The sequence below is a fragment of the Cinclus cinclus genome, chromosome 1, assembly GCF_963662255.1.
Source record: "Cinclus cinclus chromosome 1, bCinCin1.1, whole genome shotgun sequence".
Taxonomy (NCBI): domain Eukaryota; kingdom Metazoa; phylum Chordata; class Aves; order Passeriformes; family Cinclidae; genus Cinclus; species Cinclus cinclus.
In genome coordinates this window covers 23,058,307-23,080,212 of record NC_085046.1, presented here as the reverse complement: position 1 = coordinate 23,080,212, position 21,906 = coordinate 23,058,307, and the positions used below count along the sequence as shown (strand labels likewise).

The 21,906-nt window shown below is 37.4% G+C and overlaps 1 protein-coding gene across 2 annotated transcripts in view; it reads left to right on the top strand.

Moving 5' to 3' along the window:
- The window catches only part of CDK6 (cyclin dependent kinase 6), a 121,227-nt gene that overhangs the window by 54,272 nt on the left and 45,049 nt on the right, over positions 1–21,906 (top strand). For both annotated transcript variants that reach the window (XM_062494913.1, XM_062494903.1), the window contains exon 3: positions 1,168–1,335. In XM_062494913.1, coding sequence (XP_062350897.1) covers positions 1,168–1,335 — 168 coding nt within the window. The remainder of the gene's footprint in view (positions 1–1,167; positions 1,336–21,906) is intronic.

Below are 21,906 nucleotides of genomic sequence, written 5' to 3'. Positions count from 1 at the left end.
TATTATCAAGCTGAATGTTTTGAGCTATTTTTACACCCATGTTCAGATATGATTCCTTTCAGTAGTGTGCCTTGAATATTTACTTGCAACATTCCCGAGTCCATAGAGAAGAACAAAAGCAACCAACCTCAAGTTATCCTTCTTCCCTTTTCTTTTTCATGCCATGCCCTTTCCAAGATAATTTTGGTTGCTAACAGGACTAGAGGACACACTGCTGCATGGATTATGGAAAGAGCATATGCCACCAGCATATGCAGAACTGCAGTTTCATGACCTCAAGTCAATTGCATGCAGCAAATAAACTTCTTTATCCATTTATTTCTTCCTTGTTGAAGCATCTTCTTGTAACTGCCTGTTCGGCAGATACAATTTTCAAGTTGACAGTATCCTTCTAATTTGGAATGCAGGGGATTTCTAGTATTTGGTTTTGAGTCTGCTGGTTCATTCTTTTCACATTACTAAGACTGTCAAAACATGAGTACAGATGAAATAGGTTCTTCAGCTGTGGAAATGTTGTGGAAGTTTGTATCACTGTAACAAAATAGAAAGAAGACTAAGAATTATGATTATTACACTGTTTTATTGCTAAATTTTCATCTATAGGTAGTTTCTGTCCTGTTCAGTTAATTCTACACAACAGGTTTTGCCAAGTGAACTTTTTTCCTCTATAACATTAAATAAAATTAAATTTGTCATTTAAACAGTTTTTTTTTCTGTTTGAAACAGGTCCTTGTGCCTGTTAAAATGAATTATAAAATTTCACTTCACCACAGCAGGACAAAGAATAAGCTAGTGAGAATTCAAAGTGGTGTGTGGTTTAAAGAGCAAAAATGCTATGTATTTTTCTTACTTGGACAGCATTCTTTTGAAGTTATCCAGGGATTTAGAGACACACTTTTGATATTTTTTTAAAGTATATTGATTAATCTTTATACTATTGTTATTCAGCCTCAGGTAATTCAACTAGAAATCATACATTAACTCGATAAGAACATTGGTTCAATTCCATTCATTCTAGCAACACCCTGTTTTGTATTAATAGTTGGGTTTATCTCCTGTGCACATATTTAAGTCAGTATTTATTAAATTAAATTTTCAGATTATGACAGGGGATTTACTTGTTTGCCAGCCACCTTGATCACTGCATATTGATTTCTTTATATATAGGATATGATGCTTCAGCTGTTTCGGGGACTGGATTTTCTGCATTCACATCGTGTGGTGCATCGGGATCTGAAACCCCAAAATATCCTTGTAACCAGCAACGGGCAGATAAAGCTGGCTGACTTTGGCCTTGCACGAATCTACAGTTTTCAGATGGCTCTTACCTCAGTGGTAAGTTTCTGAAGGTTTTTATTTTTCTGTTGATGTAGCAGTGTGAACCATGTGTACAATTGAAGTTACTTGTGTCTTGCTTTCCAGCAAGGATTGAAGTTATGGTGATTACATTGTGCAAGTAATCAGTTACTGACTACTGGCTCTAAATCAAATCCTCACTCATTACAGAGGGATAAGTATGTGCTAGTTTTCTGAAACTCCCATCGGTCAAGCTTCTGTAGTGATACTGACTTCCTTTGTAAATTAAGTCAGAAAGGTGTGGTTAAAGTTTCTGAAGTATCCATTTTAAGAAAAAGCTCTTGATGAATCCCAGGTATTTTGCCTGAAAAAATCCCACAGATACTTGTGAAAATGCCACACCATGATGCTCTGATTTTCCACCTCTGTGAATATGCATTGAGTGGTTCCTTCCATATGTTACTGAGTGATTCCAAATAGGGTTGTGCTGGAGGAAGCTCAAGTGGACCTGGCAGCCAAAATCACAGCTGTTTCCCAAGCCAGCTGTTAAAGAGCATCCCGAGTATCACCAGGTCTCCTGCAACTGTTGCCCCTCTCCCACCAGCTCTCCTTGGCTCAGACATGGGCTCACTTGCAGATTTAGCTCTCTCCTCCATTAATGCGGAGAAACCCTGCCAGCTCCTTGCTTTTTGACCCTATTTCCACGCTTTCTGGCTCTGCCCCCAGAATCAGCTGCTGTAGCTTGGCACAGCATCTCTGGAGCATATTGAGGGGCTGCCATGCTTTGTGCATGTTGGGTATCTTTGGGGTTTGTTGCTTCCTCATGATTTTTTTGTTTCCTTTTTCTGTTCTGAGTATCCCAGCTGCCATGACAGTAACTCTTCCGATAAAGACAAAAGGCAGAACTGCTGAAAAGAGAAACTGAAAGGATCCACTTTGCATTTTACACCGTATTGTAAAAATTAGCCTGGTTCATTGATAAGAAGCAATTCATTTTTATTATTAGTTTGTGCAAGGGTCTTCCCGTTGTCATGTGATTTAACTATGGCCATCTGGCTTCAGAGTGAATGAAGGCAGGAAACAACAGAAAATTATATCATCTTGCTAAACATAGGGAAGTATCCTTGTTACATAAAACGTATGTAAACCTGTGTTTTAAGGCTATTTTTTTCACTGTCTGTGGGATGTAGTCTAATCCAAAGGTGAAGGGATTTGGCTGCTGAGATCAGGTAAGACTGGTCATGTAACTCAAAGCAGAAGAAAATGAGAGAAAGGTTCTTCCTGACTTGCTCTTACTTTGTTTCCCAGCTACCGGTCTGTAGCAGCTTCTGTGAGTGTTTCTGTTGATGCATAAAATCATTTAAGCTAAAATTTCAGAATGTTACAAGGTTTCCAGCAGGACATTTTTGAAAACATCTGCATGAAATGAGGAAAAAAATATCTACAGAACTGTGCAGAAGTTTTTCTGTGGCCATATAGCCTTCTTAGGAAGGAAGTTTAAAATCTGCTATAGCAAAACAGAACATTGCCTGGATTGCTTTGTGAAGTATATACATTTGCTCAAATATCTAATACTTGCATGCTAGAAATCATGTGTTAAAACCCATGACATGGTACTCTTGGTGCTGCTGTGAACAAGAGGGGTTCAGCTTAAGGGATTATCCACATGAAAGTTTGTACTGTGTTCAGATAAGTATCCAAGCATCATTGCAGCTAAGCTAAAGATTATTGAAATAGTTGAATTATCCTGTGATCAAGGATAAATCAAGTATATGGGCATAGACATAGGTAATGACTTTCACACCTAAAACTTAGTGTGTCATTATTTTATTTTAAAAAAAACCAAAACCAGCTATGATCATGGCCTTTTTAAGTTAAAAAATAATAGTTTAAAAATCAAATTAAAAGTTAATAAATGTTTTAAAACAGTTTTCAACGTCTGGGTATGTAGGGGTGTGTTGCTCAGATTGTGGTGTGGTTTTAAATGTCAGGCTTCCCTGCTCCTACAAACTAATTGCAGGTTAGAAACTTTCATTAAATGTGTTTTAGCTATCAATTTTCCTTTTCTGATTTTATCTTCTGCCTTTGACTAGCTGCTTAGGTGTGCAAGTGCTGCTTTTTTTTACCTCCATTGAAACTTAGTACAGGAAACACAGCTCAACAAAACAGCTCCAAACCCCCAAACTTCTGGTTTTTAAACATAAAGACATTCTTGGCTTTAAAAGTCCAAAAGTAGTCTAAATTGCAGTTATTCACCAGGCAGTAAGTAAATGTTCATGAACTTCATCAAGACCAGCTTATTTTGAAGCATTTGCAGGAAAAAAGTGTTGCATTATAAAAGACAGAATATATCTATACATGTATCAATTAATAAAAGTCACAGCTTGCAAAGATTTGCTTTGGATAGTGATAGTGCAGACAGCCCAGTGATAAAAGACTATCATTGTGATCAATACAAGGGCTCTGCAGCGTTTCCTTCAGAGGAGAAGCTTAATGCAAGATAAACTATGAGAACCATCTTCTGAAGTATCAGACCATTCCCAAGATGCATCCTCATTCATTGCTCACAAGGAAACTCTTCAGATGGGACAAAAAGAGCTTGCCATGAAAGTAGCCCTGTAAAAACTGATCCAGCCCAAGTGCTGTGGATGCTGCACATGGTAACTTCAAAGCACTTTCACTAGCAGCTGGTTATTTACACAATGCTGAGGAATCCTTCTGGCAGACCGGTAGTCCAGGCATCTTGCTGTCATTTAGAGAAACCTCTTGATATTTCTGTCAGCAAATGAACGAAAGATTCAAACTAATGTTACTCAGGCTGGGGGGGGGGGGGTGGTGGGGGGCAGGGTTGAGATCACTGTTCCCAGCTGTGTTCAGACTGAGACCTGACACAAGTCTGAAATAACAGCACTAGAAGGAATGAGGTTGGGCGGGGGGGTCTGAGGTGGTGGATAATAGGACATGCTTTTGTTTTCCTGCAAAGTTAGACTCTTTTCCAAGTGTTGGTCTTGGCCCTTTGGGAAATTTTGAATAAACTTTGTGATAACAGAGACACTCCATAGGACAGAGATTGATGTGACTGTAATTTTAGAGTTGGATAGCAAAAGCTAATGAACTGTCACATTTTTCCTGGTGCAGAAAAATGAGTGCTCAGTTCTAACTTCCTGTGAGCAAAGGAGCCTTTGGGTGTCTGGAAAAGCTGAAGTTGTATTATCAAAAATGAATAATCCATTTATCTATTTCTGATGAGTTTTCACTGCATTGAAGAAAGGAAAGGAAGCTGAATCATGGCGTACAAGAATGTTAAGTGAGATAAGTGCATGCAGTTGTGATCAGAGCATCTAGGTGGAGCTGAGACTATCCATCTCTTAAAACCTGGCCTGCATCAGGATCTTGGGTGAAACTGGCAAAACGTTAATGTTTGTAACACACTTATAATACTTTCTTTGAAAATATGTGTGCTTTACCTTAGATGTCAGCACTAGTGAGGGGTTTTTCTCCCCATGAAGTGCTAACAAAATTAGTTTATATCTTTTTTAAAAATTGTTTTCAAATTTACCCAACACAGAAGGGAAAATACATCACTTACACCTGTGGATGTAAGTTGTCGAGTACAGGACCCAACTAAATAGATTTTCTGAAAAGAGGGGACACAAAATATTCTGCAGTTACTTTCAGTAAATAATTTTAGATTATGCTAGCATTTTACTTGAGTATTTCTTCAGGATAAAAACTTTCCATCCATTTCTGGCAGTCACTTCAGCGCAAATGGTTTGCATGTCACATCATGCAAGAATTTGGATTTCATTTTGTTGGTATAGTAGCAAGGGAGCATAAAATAATTTTCGCTAACGGGGCTTACTTTGTAAAAACAAATATGTAAGTTAGTTACAGCAACAAAAACAACACCAAAAATGACAGAAAAACTCATTTCCAAAGAGGAATGAGTGCTTCTCTGTTTCCTGCGCACTGTTGCATTGTAATTTGCCAGTAAATGCTCCCCGTTAGTAAATAATGTAAATGCTTGTCTGAAGCAATATGATTGATGAGAACCCAGACAAAGAAATTTTTTTGCTTTGCCTTGTTTTTTGTCATTGTTTCCACTATTTTTATGGCCACCTCTTCCAAGTCTCTTGCAGTGCAGCTTTAACCTGAGATCCGTTGAGGATCCCTAAGTGGTCCTGGTTCAGCAATCTGTGTAAAGCTCACAGTTGCCATCAGACATCAGAGGAGACCTATGGAAATTAAACAACCACCTGCCACTGGTTAAACTAAGTGTTAAAGAGTGTCCTAATGACATCAGTACAAATCAGTGCAGTGATAGTTGATTTTATCTCATGCATGATTTAAGAAGATCATAACTCTTCCCCCTCTGACAGGTAGAAGTTGCACTGTTTTGGTATGCCCTTCACTGTTGTGAGGAAGCAGGTCATCCGAGATCAGGGCCTTCATCTCCAGTTCTTTCATTATGGTGCATTTGTCTACTCCACCCAAATATCCCTGAAAAGGAAAATGAGATGCAGACAGACATCCAGTGGATCAAGATATGTGGGTTTGAGCTTGTCAGTGATGCTGCTGACATTTTGTAGCTATTTAGAAGTGCAGTAGGATCAAAATTGTTGTCTTATTTAAGGAAAATCTATCTTCCCTACTAATACACAGTTCTGCATAAAAGGACCATGTGTCTGCCTTTGTGGAAAAATTAGTGAATTTTTCTGATATTTTAACATCTGGTGGGATATTTATTGCATCCTCCCAATACTGTCTAGGAAGGTTATTTCCATCACATAAAATGAGTCATTTAATCTCTGGAGACATCTTAAAAACAAAAATCATTATCAGCATGTTGACTGTAAGGTCTGCAGATGACTGAAAACATTTTAAGATATATTTATGATGATTTGGCTCGGATGAGATCAGATTTATATGAAGACCAGATTTATATAAAGACCAGATTTATATGAAAATAACTACGACAAAATAGATTGTTCAATATCACAATATTAATCAAAGGCCAGTATGGAAATACACATTTACAAAATGAGGAAATTAGAAGTTTTGTATTCATCTACATTATAATCATATCAGACAATTTTCAAAACCAGCTTGATTTTTGCTGCCTGTCATAAGAACCTGTAAGTTTTTGAGGCTTGTCTGGAAGAACTGTACTAGCTGCTCTCACAGAGACAGAGGATTTATGGCAAGGTTGTTACTTCTAGAGACATGTTCCGTAAATAATCTACAGGTGCTGTTCCACATACATACATACATACATAAATAAGTAGATGTAGCATTTCTATTGCTGGTGAAAGGGTGGCCCTTCTTTTGACTGCAGATTTCCATCACTTCTCTTTCTTTGGCATTAGTGGCTGCTCCCTTGCAGTCTGACTGAAAATGAACCCTGTATAAAATAGTTACTAATTTTCATGTGACTTAGTGGATGCAAATCACTGCATGGCCACATGACCGAAAGCACTGACACACAGGGGAGGGTGAGCAGAAAGTTGGGATCATCCATCCCCTACACACCACCATCTTAGATTTGTTGGAATCAGTTATGAAACCACATCTGAAGTGTTCAGCTGAGGCCTCGAATAACTAAAATAGCTCAAAGGCAGATATGTTTTTCAAAACCTTGCAGCTCATGCTGATTTATGCTGTTCTGAGGATGTTAGATGAACCAGTCAGCTGGTTCATTTAAGGATATTACTGTATCTGACTGTAACTAAACTTCTAAGGACATCTGTATCAGTGTTTGAAGTATTTTTTGCCCCCACGGTGCCAAGACGTGCATTCTACACTCTGTGCTGTTCCTCTGCAGCTGATGCCAGGACTCACCCTTGAGACCTGTCAGGAATGCAGGGAATGCAGCCCTCTGCTCTGATTCAGACCCAGGTTTATCATGAACCATAAAAAGCCTATCTTTTAATCTTTTAAAGAAAGTAAATTATTTCACAGTAAACAAGCAAATTGGCTTCACATGAGAATATTTTCTGTGTGCTTTTCCAGAAAACCCCTTTCCAGAGCTGCAGACATTAGAATATATTATATGTGAGGACAGAGGTTGTCCACACTGAACTGAGCATGTTTTGCAGCCTGCACCATTGCAAGCCTGCAGAATAAATTTACCTCATCCTGGTGAAAAAAAAATATGCACAACTTTGAGCACAGTTTATATGAGAATAAAGGAAGTTTCTGCTGGGCTGGACCAAAGTGCTCTATCAAAGCATAATGTTTAAGAGAGGATGCTTAAGAGGGAGAGAAGAAACAGCCTTCAGCAGTCAGAAATGTAGCAATTTCCAATGCTGGAGCTTGTATCAAGATCATTGTCTATAAAAATTACCAAAGTACCCATCTTTCATAAACTAATCTGCTCACTTTTTGAACTATTTCTACTCTGGGCTGCAGTAAACTTTGTCACTGTAAAAAGCTTTTTATTTTGTTTTAAATCTGGCACCTGATCTTACTTAGGTGCCTCTTAATTCTGCTCTTGCGAGGCATTGCCTTTTCACGTCAGAGTGAAATTTGGTGTCATTTTGCAACAGCAAAGTTCCATTGGTGTGAGAAAAATGGACTCAGTGGAAATAGTTGATGTGAAGATAAAATGGCACTATATCTCTCCTCTCCTCTCCTCTCCTCTCCTCTCCTCTCCTCTCCTCTCCTCTCCTCTCCTCTCCTCTCCTCTCCTCTCCTCTCCTCTCCTCTCCTCTCCTCTCCTCTCCTCTCCTCTCCTCTCCTCTCCTCTCCTCTCCTTTCTCTTTCGCTTAATAAGTTACAGTAGATGTTATTAATTGTACAGTACTGCATTAGAGGTTTCAAAGAAATATCTGGTGAACAGACTGTAGGATGTAGAACTGACTTTATAAGGAACAGGCTGTGCTTAGTCTGCTAAAAAAGTCAGGGCAGAGGTTGTAAGAGGGAGAAAGGAAGGGAGAAAATTACTACTGTGCATTTTCTCTATATTATAAAAGAGCATCCTGCTTTTGTGTGACCATACTTCAGTCTCCTGTTTTCAGATGTAAAAATATGTGGTGCATTTCCCCCACCCAGTGATTTACATCTTTGTACTATTTTTCTGTTGATTTAAGTGGCTCTGTTTTTACATCTACTCCCAGAGATAATTGAGTGGGTTGGACTGTAAAAACAATTAGATTATTTGACAAGGTCTCTCCCTGTCTATTTACAAAACTGTTCCCACATAATTTCAAACCATCCTGAAACACTAAAATACAGCCTCAGGTTATGCTCTTATCAGAGCACACTGAATAAGCAGGCATGGGCCTGTTTGGTACTTGAATGTGAGATATCCAAAGAAAGAGGAGCAGACCAAATAGCATACTGTCCTTGGAGCTCTTGCTACTCCAGAGTGAAGGCTGGTGTCTGTACAGTGCTGACAGAAATGCACTTAGGGCTTAATGTGTAATAAAAACGAGTCGTTGGCACTTTCTCGCAGTGGCAGGGAAGTAATTGTAAATGTTCTCTTCACACTGGCCGAAGTACAGCTGTAGAAGGCATTTCTAATTGAGAATTCCCTTGTACAGGTACAGCTCAGGAAATTCCTCTTAGCCTAACAATATTTAGTTATTGTTCAGCTGGTGTGGAATTCTTGAGCTTAAAAGGAGAAGAATTGAGAAATCATCTAGTCCAGTGAAACAAGTAAGATTGTTTTCTGTTGCATTTCTAAAGTTTTGCCCAAAATTTTAATGTGCCCAGAAATAGGGTTTGCATCACTTCCCATGGGAGCCTGTTCCAAAACCTCTATATGATAACTTTCAGAAAGTTTCCTTGTTGTTCAGCCTTCAATCTCCCATTCTTAATTTAACTCCATTATATTCCTTCATGTTGTATGCTCAGTTGATGATGACCAGTGCCTTGTAGTTGCATTAAAGAGTCAGTTACCTAGAGCTGTAATACATTCATCCTTGCAAAATGTGCTAAGTTAAATAATTTGAGAAAATAGTGGAACTATATTAGCCTTGGATTTTCCAGATTTCAGTAGATTACAGGACACCGAAAAATTCAACTAGATTTCTCTAGATTTTCCATTTTCAGCATTTCAGTGGTTCAATTCAGAGGAAGATATGCTACACTAAAATAATTACTGAGCTACAAGATTAATTGCTCTTTAAAGTTTTGGGACCTTACAAATAGCTTGGTAGCAAGCTGCAGAGATCACATATGGACTATGAATTATCCTTTAGATGCATGAGACCATATGAAAATGTATACTCTTACATGTAGGATAATTCATAAGAAATAATAAAGTACTGATGCCACAACACAAATTAGTTGATCGTACCTCATCTAGAATACTTTAAGATGCTCAAACATCAAGAGATGTTTTTGGACAGCAACAATCATGCGGAAGGACAGATTTCTGTGTAACAATCAGAGAACAAGAGACACTCTTTCTGTGAGGCAGGAAGAATCTGAATTACTTGAACAAAATTAATCATAAAAGTAAATACAAATGATGCCTAAAAAGATCATCAAGGACCCAGAGAGCAAGAACACATTAAAAAAACAGTGACAGCATGAGAACTAGTTAGTTTAAAGTAACTTACATAACTCAAATAACTTTTGTCAGGGAGTTAGAAAACAAGTAGTAGGGGTCTGAAGCACCCTACAGCAGGACCACTGCAGGCAAGAAATATAAATAACTTCGAGAGACAGCATGGTGAATTTCTCTGATGCAAATTGGCAAATTTTGATAACTGTGGTAGTCTGTTACAGTTCCATATCTCTGTATTTGCTCCTTCAAGATTTGATGTGCATTATATAGTCAGCTTTTTCAGAAATACACTTCATGTGCTCATAGAAACAGCCATCAGCAGCCCAGAAGGATTGACATAAATGTCAAAGCCAAATTAATTTTCCAAAGAAAGAAATCATGAGACTTAATATTGAGACTGAGCAAATAATGGAAATGGTCTTCAAAACCGAAGGAGGCTACAGTTTAAGTAAGGGCAATGAAAGAAAAAAAACAAAATTAGATGCAAAAAAGAGACCCTTCACTAAAGAAGCAAAAAATACAACCTGAAAGTTTCACAGGTAGGGATGAAAGATGATCTGAAAGCAAGAATTGAATCCTTGTTGGGACAGCAAGTTGAAAACGTCCAGATGGGGTGGGAAGTCTGGTTGCAATGTTCCCCATCTGGAAATAGGATGAACTTGGCAAGTCACATCAATAAATGGCAACCAACCTGGTCAGACCTTCTATGAAACAAGGGATGCCAGAAAAGCTTGGATAAACTTGGAAGTCATTAACAAAAATAGCCTTCAGAAAGGGCTTGAGCGGAAAAACTGGCACATGCAAGTAAGCAGGAACATAGACTACTGTGGAAGTAGAGTAAACACCTGGACCTAAAGATGAGCCCATCAGGACGCTGTTTATAACTCTGTTGCTTTTTGTGTGTCCTGTAGACTTATATTTTCAGCTCAGATAATAAAAATGCCTACTGAAAATTCCAGGGAAGCTTATTTCAGCATTGTACACTGTATGTATGGTGAGGAAAAGGAGCACAAAGGAGACTTCTGGTAACCTTTCTAAGTAGCCCAGCTCTGTCGGTGCTTCGGTATTTATACTTGGTCTCAGCTGCTCAGGTCCACTATAAGGCCATGATATAATATGTCAAGGACAGCCATCAATCCAAGCAGGATTGGATACTGAAAGCTTCAGAAAGGAAGAAGAGAGACACCCAAGGACACTGGCATTCTTACAACACACAGATACCACAGAGGCTGACAGTGATGGGGTTTTGTAATCAAGGTAAAGCAAAGAAACCTTTCAAAAGAACTCTGGGTATCTGTAAGATTTGTCATGGAGCTGCAATATTCTTATTGAAAGGAATCAGAAGATGATACAATTATAACAGAATCTGCTTCTCTTAAAACTCCAGAACAATTCTATGTTTAAAAGACAATAGTAAAAGAGATTCCAATCAGATAAACTACATTTGTTTGTAAGTAGTAAAAATACGATGGTTTATAAAACAGGAAAAAGTCATGTAAGTACCAAGATTAAGTAATAATTCAGTTAGATAAAAGTGTCAGGAAAAATGACTGCAGAATGCTTTTCAAAAGTGCAAAACCAGCCAGGGCGTCTTACTATATATCAAAGACTCCCAGTATAGTTCAATAAATTGCACCAGACTGGAGGTATAAGCAGGGGCTTGAGTTTTTGTTTGGGTCTGTTAGAGGAGTAGCAGTAGTTAAAATTGGTCTAATAAAATAGATAACTGGCTCTATGAAATATGCAAAACTGTCATAGATTAGTTATTGAAGGAGACATGCTAAAAATTTAGCAGGGAATTTGAAAACAAAACTTACAAGGGTTCTAAAATGTACAAAGTTGTAGTCTACTGCGAATCAGAACAGCTGAAGGAGCAAATAAATTAACCATTGCATTGGATTTTGCTATTTCTGTAATGAATGCAAAGAAAACTTGTTGTACAGATACAGTCTATGGAAATAACCATTAAACTTGCTATCAGCATGAAAGAGCTGATCTTTGGATAACTTGTTTACAGTCAGCAAGTTGTTCTGCTCTCCAGGGCAACTATCGTAATGACATCGGCATCTTGGTAGTAGCTCTCCAGTAAAGAAGAAAAAATTAATTAAAAAATGGAATGACTGCGTACTATTTGAAGACTCAGTACATTTTTGCTTTTAAAGTTAAGAGTCATTTGAAACAGGTTCAGAGTTTTCTTCATTTACTGGGCCTGAGTGACAAAGAACAGATGATAAAAAACTAAAACAAACTAGCATTAAGAAACATGAGCAATTAATCTGGACAGAAGCACAGAAACAGGAGAAAACTGATACCAAAAAAAGGAGGGAAAACAACCATCTGCAAGTTCATGCTGATTGAGTTCTGAGGTCGTGTTGTGGATTTAAACGAGGAATAACAAGAGTAAGGACTTTCTGCTTAGGAAGCAGGACATATTTTTTGATTTAACGAAGATACAGGTTGTACCATGTGGGCCCCATGCAAGATTGTAACCATGGAAACCTGCCATGTAAACAGCTAGTTCATTGTTCACAGGCAGGAAAGAAGAAATAACTTTAGAAGAAGTACGTAGAGAAAGAGATGTGCTTTCAGCTAATTCTTGGGTTTTAACCTTAGATATGGTTCAGAAATGAATGCACCATATTTTTATGGCTATTATTGTCCAAAATTAATACCCTTATCTTAAAAGAATTTCTTACTGCAGTGAATAAATAGTGCCCTTAATGCTGTACTACTTGCTTTTCACCTTAACTCTTACAAGTATGCAGTATCAAGCAAGTCCAAAAGATGGGGAAAAAAGTACACTATCAAAAAAACTTAGGAGGCAATTCAGAGCAAGAGTTCTTTGGCTGGGACAGGAACAGTTGAGTAGCTAGTGGAAAAGACAGTCCACAGGACTTCTTTTTCCTGTACTACTCAGATTCTTCTGCTATACTTAGGGTAATTGACTTGGATATTGAAGAAACATTTTTAACAACATTATTTCTAGTACAAAGGATCTGCAAAAGCACATATTCTGTTCCGTGGAACAGGAGGAAAAATGCTTAATGGATGGTGAAATGCTTCCAGAAGAGGTCTTTTACTTTCCATACACAATCTGTGACTGGGGGAGTTTCCACTGAAGACAAGAGACATGCAGCTCTACAGAACTGTCAGCTCCACAGACACTCACTTGTACTTGACAGTAGAGAACATTTATTTATGCATTTCAGCACTGCAAAATGATTTGAACTGAAAAGCTTTATAAGTTAACAAAAGTCAGAGTTTTTCATTTTCCATGTTGGAAATAGTCCTTACAAGTTCTCCCTTCACCTAGCACTTTTAAAACACTTGCAGAACTGTTTCTATTCATGAGTACAAATCCTACATCTTACAGTGTAAGTTCCATGGAAGTATTGACTCGGAAAGGCCACAAGTTTGTATAATGATCATATCTTACACCACTCAACAAAATCCAGACATTTAGAGTTGCTTAAATCTCTACAGTATCTTCCCTGTCATTTGTATGAGAGAAAGTTTGAGGACAGGACAGACTGAGCACCTTGGTGAAGTTCTGATTGCAAGTGCAACATAAAGTGTAACCATGAAAAATATATCGGCAAAAAAAAAATATCCTCCAAAGATACTTACATTCTCTTTTCATGTACTTTACAGAAGGATGGATGTTTATGGTTTATCCACCAGAGCAGCTGGAATGATTCTCTGCTCTATGAGAAGCTTCCAGAGAAGAGCATTATGATACGTGGGATTAAAAGTTTTTTGGCATGTGGAATTTAAATTTTTTTTTGATAAGAGTTATGATAGCAGATGGTATTAGTCTGGAAGTTAACAAGATACAGAATCTACAAGGAGTGTGGAGAAACATCAGGTAACTACAGGTATCAGTGAAAGCAGCTATGCTTGTTAAACTGTTCCACATTTTTGGACCAGGAAATCCCTTCTCAACCTTGGGGAAGAATTTTATTCAGTGGAGGGCAAAGAGAAAATGGAAAAGAACTGCAGAATATGTACGCCATGGTTGTACAGCCACCAAGTAGGTTCCCAAAAGACAGATCCAACTCGCTACTGTGTCGCTGAGAGTCACAGTGAAGTACACAGGCTGCTGATGTGCAAGGATGTGCAAAGTACACAAAAAGTGGTATCAAGAGGCTTGATAGTAGCAGACATTGTAGTGAGTTCGTTCTTCACTATGCATGTTGAATACAAACATAAAGGAAAACTTACGTCCAGAATCTGCAGTTTTGAAACTTTTTGTACGAAACGAGTTTAGCTGTGTACCTTTGTAGACCAGCACAAAAGGGACTGGAATCAGCATCTAATATTCATTCTGATAGCATATACAAGTCATTGAACCTTTAGTGTGCCTCAGCTTTCATTTTGTGTAGGTATGAGCTAATAATCTACATTTACATCATGTACACTGCATGGATCTGCAGGGACCATGATTCACCTTACAGGAATTAGATGATGAGCTTTCCTCTTTCTGAGGAAAAACTGGTGAGAGGAGCAATGGGAAGCAGTGCACAAATGCAGACAGTAAAGCACAGACATCAACAAGAACATATACAGCAAAATGCTGAGAAAGCTGAGAGCTTCTGGGTGGAGTACTTGAAATAAGGCCTAGAGGAAAAATCCTGTTTGATTTTTTTCAGGGAAACGGGACTTTCTACACCTTTTTTTGTGAAATAAAACAAATGTATGACTTCCATCATCATTTCATGTCTTCTTGCCCCTCCTCACCTATCCTGTAAAAATTATTGAGTTCCCTATCTTGATTAAATTTTCAGGCTAAAGATAGTATAAATTAATAAAGCCTGAGCATGTTGAGTCTTTGAAAAACAGGGAAAATTTTGTATATGTATACATTGTGAAAAGACATACAGGAGAGATTGTGAGGTTTTTTTGATTGATCATGGGGAGAGGGGTGTGTATATTTAAGATGCTCTGTTTGAATCAAATTGTAATTGAGCACACTTTATGGTACTATGTTTTTAAACACCTTCAGTATGAATATTTGAGTTAATTTCTTCTAATACTCTGTAAGAATGGTATCTACTTCTTATGTCCATTTGAGGCAGAGCAGTTTTTGCTACCTTGCAAGTGTATTACTCATCACTTCAAAGAATGTGTTCTACCACTGGTGCTATAATTTCACTGACAGTACATCTCAGAAAAAAAAATGTAGTTGATGCCTTTTAACCCTGTTTTATTTGTATGTACATCTCCCCATGTAATTCTTCAAAGTTCTGCTTCATACTGCATTTGCAAGGACAGATCAATCAATTAATTAATAAAAGGCAAAAGAATATTACTGGAAAATCTGAAAATCTTGCTGCGAAGTTTAGTATGCTGGGTTGATCTGGATGCCATGATACATTAAGAAAAAACACAAACATGCTCACTATAGCATCTAAAGAGAAAGGATAATAGGTAGGTACGTATGTTCTTAATGTAATGGTATTTTCCTTAATTTTGTTTACATATTTATATTCTTGCTTCACGAAATGAAAACTAGCTTGGAAGCATAGCTTAAAAGTTGAAAATGCTTTACTGGTTTATATTTTCTTATGGCTATTGCAGTAGGTCATAATAGCTACGTACTTCAACTGATGTAAATCAGCAAGGCTTCAATGAACTAACCCAGTTTATAAGGTGAATAAGAAAGACTGTCTTTAAATCAACAGTGAATTTTGCATTTGGTTTATTTTTTTATAGTTAAAAACTTTATTTAAATGTCTTTTAGTTTCTTTTACTATCTGATGATGCTTTGAAGTGAATAAAACTTCAAGTTAATAAAAGGACTGCTAGCACTGTAGATTGATATATTTAAATTATTTGGGACACTGAAGACATCATGCACTACGTGTAATTTAATCACTAGAAGAATTAAATAAGGAGGGGCCTGTGCATGGTATCAGTTCTTGTGGGAAAATATGCTTCATTGACTTACTGGCACTGTTTTGGAATGTGGCATTTAAAAGTACCTTTTTACAGTGGGAAAGAATTTGGTCAAGAATAAACAGTCTGACCTTGTTAAATGGACAAAAGTCACTGCATAACCTAGTTTCAGAAAACTAGTTTTCACCAGTGTGTGAAAAAAAAATTACTTTATGAAAAATGGAGCTAGATTTTCTAGAGAAAAAATTATAGAACAGAGTGGATGAAACCGCCCCCTTTTTCCAGTGTGGACTTCCTGATTTGTTGGAAGTTGACTTTGAGATTTAAACATGGTTTGAATTGTGATTTCAGAGGACATTGAAAGCACTTCATATTGTAAAGTGTCATACAATATAGCCAGATGAATTAAAGTCATTTAGGGGATAAGTGAATAATTTTCAACAGAAATCAAGGCCATGTGCACTACTGTCAATATCCAAAAATCTAAAAACTTTGAGTTTGTAGGAAAACTGTATTTAAACTGTGAACTAAGTCTTAAACACAAAGCTTGGTATTTGCAGATATAGTAGTTTGACTACCAATGACCTTTTGATACAAAATGAAGAAGAAAATTATGCCACTTTGGTTTTAGCATCAGATTTTGCAGGTGGGAAACTGGCGTGGTAAACCAGTACAATAACAATGGATCTCCATTCTATTTAATCCTAGCTTCCGTGCAGTTGATAGAAAGCATCCTTTTAACTTCACAGTGGCCAGAATTTCATTCAACGTTTTCATAATCTGTTTGAAAAATACAAACACATTCTGTGAACAAATACTCAAGCTGCTTTGGAGGAGTGGAGTATACGAAGAACAACAAGGATTTTGGGAAATAGTATTGATAGAAGTGCCTATCCAGTCCATGGTTTTGGGCACAGAATTCTCATTGGTACTTCATAGAGCACAACCCTCTTTTTCTTTTTGACATGACAGTGACAAGTTAACATATTAAAACTCTTAAGGCCTGGCCAATGATCCATTTTTTTTTTAATGTGAAAGAGAATGAAAAATCTTAGGTTGGCTCGAGAATAAGAAATAACATTGAAAGACATTGTTGAATAATACTTATAAGTGCATCATTTAAAACTGTAGAACCCAGTTGAGAATTATTGCTGCATAAAAATTAAAATGTATCCATAACTTCAGTTGTCATCAAAACTATTGACAGCTATAGTTCCATGCTGTAAAATGAAATTTGATGCAAGCAGTAATTGATGTAACTTAAAAACAGTTTACATAAAATGAGTGAGTTTAAGAAAAAAGAGTACTTTTGCATTAGGTAAATTCAGATTAAAAATTAGAAGGTATATACATTAGGTTTTGACAAGTTTGAATGAAGAATTTGTATTAAACCAGAAAAGAAGAAAGCCTGTCTCAATGTAAACACAGTTTTCAGTTTTTATAGTCAATGTAAACGTCTTCTGAAGTTAGCCTGAATTTCCTGAAGTCTGTCTCGCTCTACTTTGTGTTTACAACATCAGCTATATATTTACCCTGCAGAGATTTTTTGAGGCCCTCGAGGGGGTGGAGTTCCCACCCTGCTGTGAAGAGGCTCTGTGCATTTTCTATGTATAGTCACATATGACATCGCCTTCTGCACTGCTTCAGTATTGAACCATCAGGTTCTGAAAATGGAAGTCATGTCATACACAGCTGGATGTGTGCACACATTATCCCATTCTGTAGTTTTGGACACTAACTCAAGAGAAAAACAAGGACAAAACTACAACTGTTCTTAGAATCTACAAGCAGTGGTAGATACTTTTCATCCCCCAACTTTGATTCTTTTTTTTACTTTATGTGTACATGTTTTTGTTTCCCTTCTGTTCTCAGTACTGTTTGTCATCCAGATTGATCTGATCACTCCAGCCTCACCTTTTTAAAGACATTTGGTTCTTGAGAATGGATTCACCAGGAAAATATTAAGAGCTATTTTTTACCCTTCTTTACATCATCAGTGTGCAGTATAGTGTTCAAAGACCAGGCTGTCTGAGAGGGGATCTGCTCTGCTAAAGTAGAACTTAGTTTTCCTGCAGCTGATACACTGCAACTGTAATCTGACCCTCACACTTTTAGCAAGTAAAGTGCATAAATCCTTCCAAAACTCCTAGATCCATACTGAACTGAGGAAGCTATTAGACTGACTAGAAATAAAAACCTTCATAAGTGGATGCTAATTCTTCTTTATATTGAGTAACCTGTATCACTTTGTATGCTGTTACCCTTCATGCTGGGTACTCACTAGTAATTTTTTCTTACTCATTTTCTTGCCAAGGGATGAAATAAAATTTTTAATAAGAGGACTGTTAATATTTTCCCATATCATAGGCAGTCAAAAATGTACAAAATGCCTGAGGCTTTCTAAGTCATATTAAAAATCAAAGAGTTTTTATTTTCCTCTATGCCTTCAGTAGCTTCACAAGCAGTGGTAGTAGGCTATAGTACAAGATAATAGAATTTAAAAGTGGGAGGTGTTTTATACTTTATCTTGAAGAGCAGCTAAAAGTGAACAGATGGAACTGCATATTTTGTATTTCGTATGCATTGAAATAGGCTCTTTGGTCACTTGCTGCTTTCTGTGAAGCAAGTCAAGATTTTTATACAGCTGATACTCAGGTCTTATTTTTCTTTTTCCATGTTGCTAGTCAAATCATCATGACAGAGAATATTTCACCATGTACCTTAAGATGAGATTTTCTTTTGATGCTCCGCGTTGCACTGGTGCGACCTCGCTGGGAGTCGTGTGTGCAGTTTAGGACAGCACAATATAAAAAAGACATTGAGCTATTAAAGAGATCCTATGGGTTGGTGAAAAGTCTGTGGAGGGGCAGTTTTATGAGAAGTGACTCAGGTCACTTAGTCTGTTCATCCTGGAGGAGAGGAGACTGAGGGAGACCTCATTGTGGTCTTCAACATCCTCACAGGGGGAAACAAAGGGGCAGGTTTTGGTATAGATCTCACTCTTGAGAACAATGACAAAACTCAAGGAAATGTCATGAAACTGAGTCAGGAGAGATTTAGGCCGGATATTATGACAAGGTTTTTCTCACAGAAGGTGATTGTGCACTGGATTAGGCTCCCCAGGGACGTGGTCAAAGCACCAACCTTGACAGAGTTCAAGAAGGGTTTGCACAATGCTCTCAGGCTCATGGTGTGACTCTTGGGGTGTCCTGCACAGACTCAGGAACTTGATTCAATGATCCTGATGGGTCCCTTCCAACTGAGCATATTCTATTATTCTGTGATAAGCATGAACAGCTCCATTGACAGTAGCTGCAGTTAAGCCCAGAAGTCTGAAAGAACAGCATGAGTTATTAAACAGACAACCATTCCTGTTGTCTTTTTGTTGTCATTTTCTTCTGAGGATTCCCTACATGTCCCTTATACTCTAAACGCATTCAGAGGTGTGAACACAAACCCCTAAATAATTCCTGGTGAGGCACTAAAATGGAGAAACCCTTTCATCCTAATTGAGCATAAATTTCAGGACTGAAATAACCTGCTCTGAACACTGCTTTAAGTATTTCCAAGAATCAGTGGGTCTGTATAAGCACCTTGTCCAGGGGAGAAGCTCAGCTGAACTGTTCCTGCATGCTTCGACCATAGTTTTCAGTAAGAAGAGGGGTTTTTTTCAGTTTTACAGATTTTACACTGTAAGGGATTTCAGATTTGGTCAGTAGAATGGGAAGTTACAGCACTGACCTGTCAGGCTGTGGTCATTTGGAGAGACTGGATTTATGTCCTGACATCAGGAAAGAACTTGTCTTCAACTAAGCTTTTGCATCATAATCCCCTCAGCAGAGACAATTCCTTTGAAACACCATCATCATGGAACAGAACATCATTGTGTTACAAGCTGTACAAATTTGAATTGAGATCTGGTTTTCTGTTTGAATCAAGATCTGTTTTCTTTTTTGAAGACATTTTACCATAGTATGTTTTTACAGCCAAGCATTAAATTTCTCCATTATAATAAATTCCTAGTTAATGGACTAATTTTTTCAATTAGTCAACATAATTATTTTAGTATAGGATTTTAATATTATCTCCTATACTTCAGAGGAAAGAAGACTTCTTTATGGGAGTGTATTACTCTCCTTTGATATTTGTAAGCATCCAGGTGTAGTTAGGCAGATAGCTTTTCATTCTCATGGTTTTACCCTCTGAGCAATGTCATTAAAATTCATGTAGATTTAAATAATGAGTTGTTTCATTAGTATTTAAGCTTATTTGCTCAGGAAATGAAAATCAGGAAGAATCTGGAAATCCTGGGAGGAGCTTGACCTCTCTTACATCTTAAATGACTTTTCATAAGTATACTTCATTTTTTTTTAATTGTAGAGTTCTAACTGTAGTACAGGCCATCCTAACTCTTTCTTTGAATACAGCATCCTACCTCTTCCTTTGAATTCAGCCTAGCACAGTTCCTAACATCTTTTCAACAAAAATTACATATTTTATGGCACACCCATAGCAGACTGTAGAGTGCACAGAGGGAATTAGGGGAAAAGAGCAAAAAGAAATTAAGGAAGCATGAAAAGACAGTCAATGCATTGACAGGAAAAATTAGACCATACTAAGTACAATGACAAGGATTTTTGTGTTGCATTATACTTGGTTGGGTTTTCTTAATTTCTTGTTGCTTTAGGCCAAGGAGTGTTTGAATTCACTTTTATTTCCATTTACTGCTTTGCCTTCTGGACAGAAGATGCTACTTTTTGTATGCAAGTAGTTTAATTTGACACATAACTGGAATTCTTTAATAGTGAAGATGTGAAATATTATACCCTGAATATGCAATTAATATGAAAAATGTCACCTTTTTTGTTATATTCCCTGCTAAAGGTACTGAACAGGCAGAATTGTTCCAACTCAATTAAGTGCTATTTTATTACTAAGTGAAAGACTTTTCATTTTTAAGTCTTACCCTCGTCTGAAACATTCTGACTTGTTATATTATTTTTTGCTGAAGTGACCACCACAGAAAATCTCTTATGCTGCTTTCCATTCGTATGACGGATTGATGCATGAACTAATCAAACCACTAACATATATGTTGATCACTTGCAGACTTAACATGGCAGTTTACCTATTTAATAAAAGAAAAATGAGTGACATTCGGCAACAGTTCCTCAGTTGCCATAGAAACCATTGCATCTTATACAGGATATTTGACTGGGTTTGGGCCCCCATCCTTTGATATGCCAAGTGGCTGTGAATCCTTAATGTCCTCATCACCTATTTAAACTGCAATCAAAATCAGACAATAAAAACTTAAATGCTGCCTTGAAGACAGGCAGTTTCTACTTTAGTTTCATTTACTCAAATTATAACCTACTACAATTGGATTCCTTTGAATGGGCTGTGGCAACTGAAAACTGAACTACCCGTGTGGAATTTAGGGCCCCAGTTCAGTGTGTTGAAATTAACTCATATGATGGGACCTTAAAGCATCAGATGTACTTGGACTCAAATGCACTTTTTGAATTGTAGGGAGCAAATTTTTGCATCATGTTAACTAGGTCAGCGTTGGTCTAACCTAAGATGAAAAATGCCACCATTTTCCAGGAGAGCAAAACTGACTAAGCACTGCCTATGCGTCTAACCCTGCACAGCCAAAATCCAAGGTGACACAGTATTTTGAGTCATAGGCTGATCTTACTGTGAAAGGGAACTTCAGTTAGATGTCTATTGTGTTTTTAAATGCAGAAGAATGGCTTTGTGTTCAGTGGATTACCCCACTGATTAAGACAAGGAAGCAGATGCTGCAAGGGTGTATAGAGGAAAGAATTTAATTTCTCCCATTTATTATAATTCAGAATCTATTCTATGTACCAGATCAATTAATACACAAACCAAAAGCCTGCCAATATTTTCAGGCCATGTGGATTTCCCAATAGACAGAAGTACTGGTACCTATGTGTAATGAAACCAGCACCTTCCATGTCCCAGAAAGCAGATAGAAAGGATGGGGGAGGGAGGAGAATCATGAAGGAAAGTCTTTTTATTTTCTTCTTTTCACGTGAAGGTTTATAATTAAAGGGGAAAGTAAATTAATTACATGAATATTAAAAGGTTACTCTTCTATTCTAACATTTGGTCACAAGTTGTCTAATGAAAAGGAATGCAGGCTGGAGGGCTGCCATGCCTTTGCTTCTTTCTGC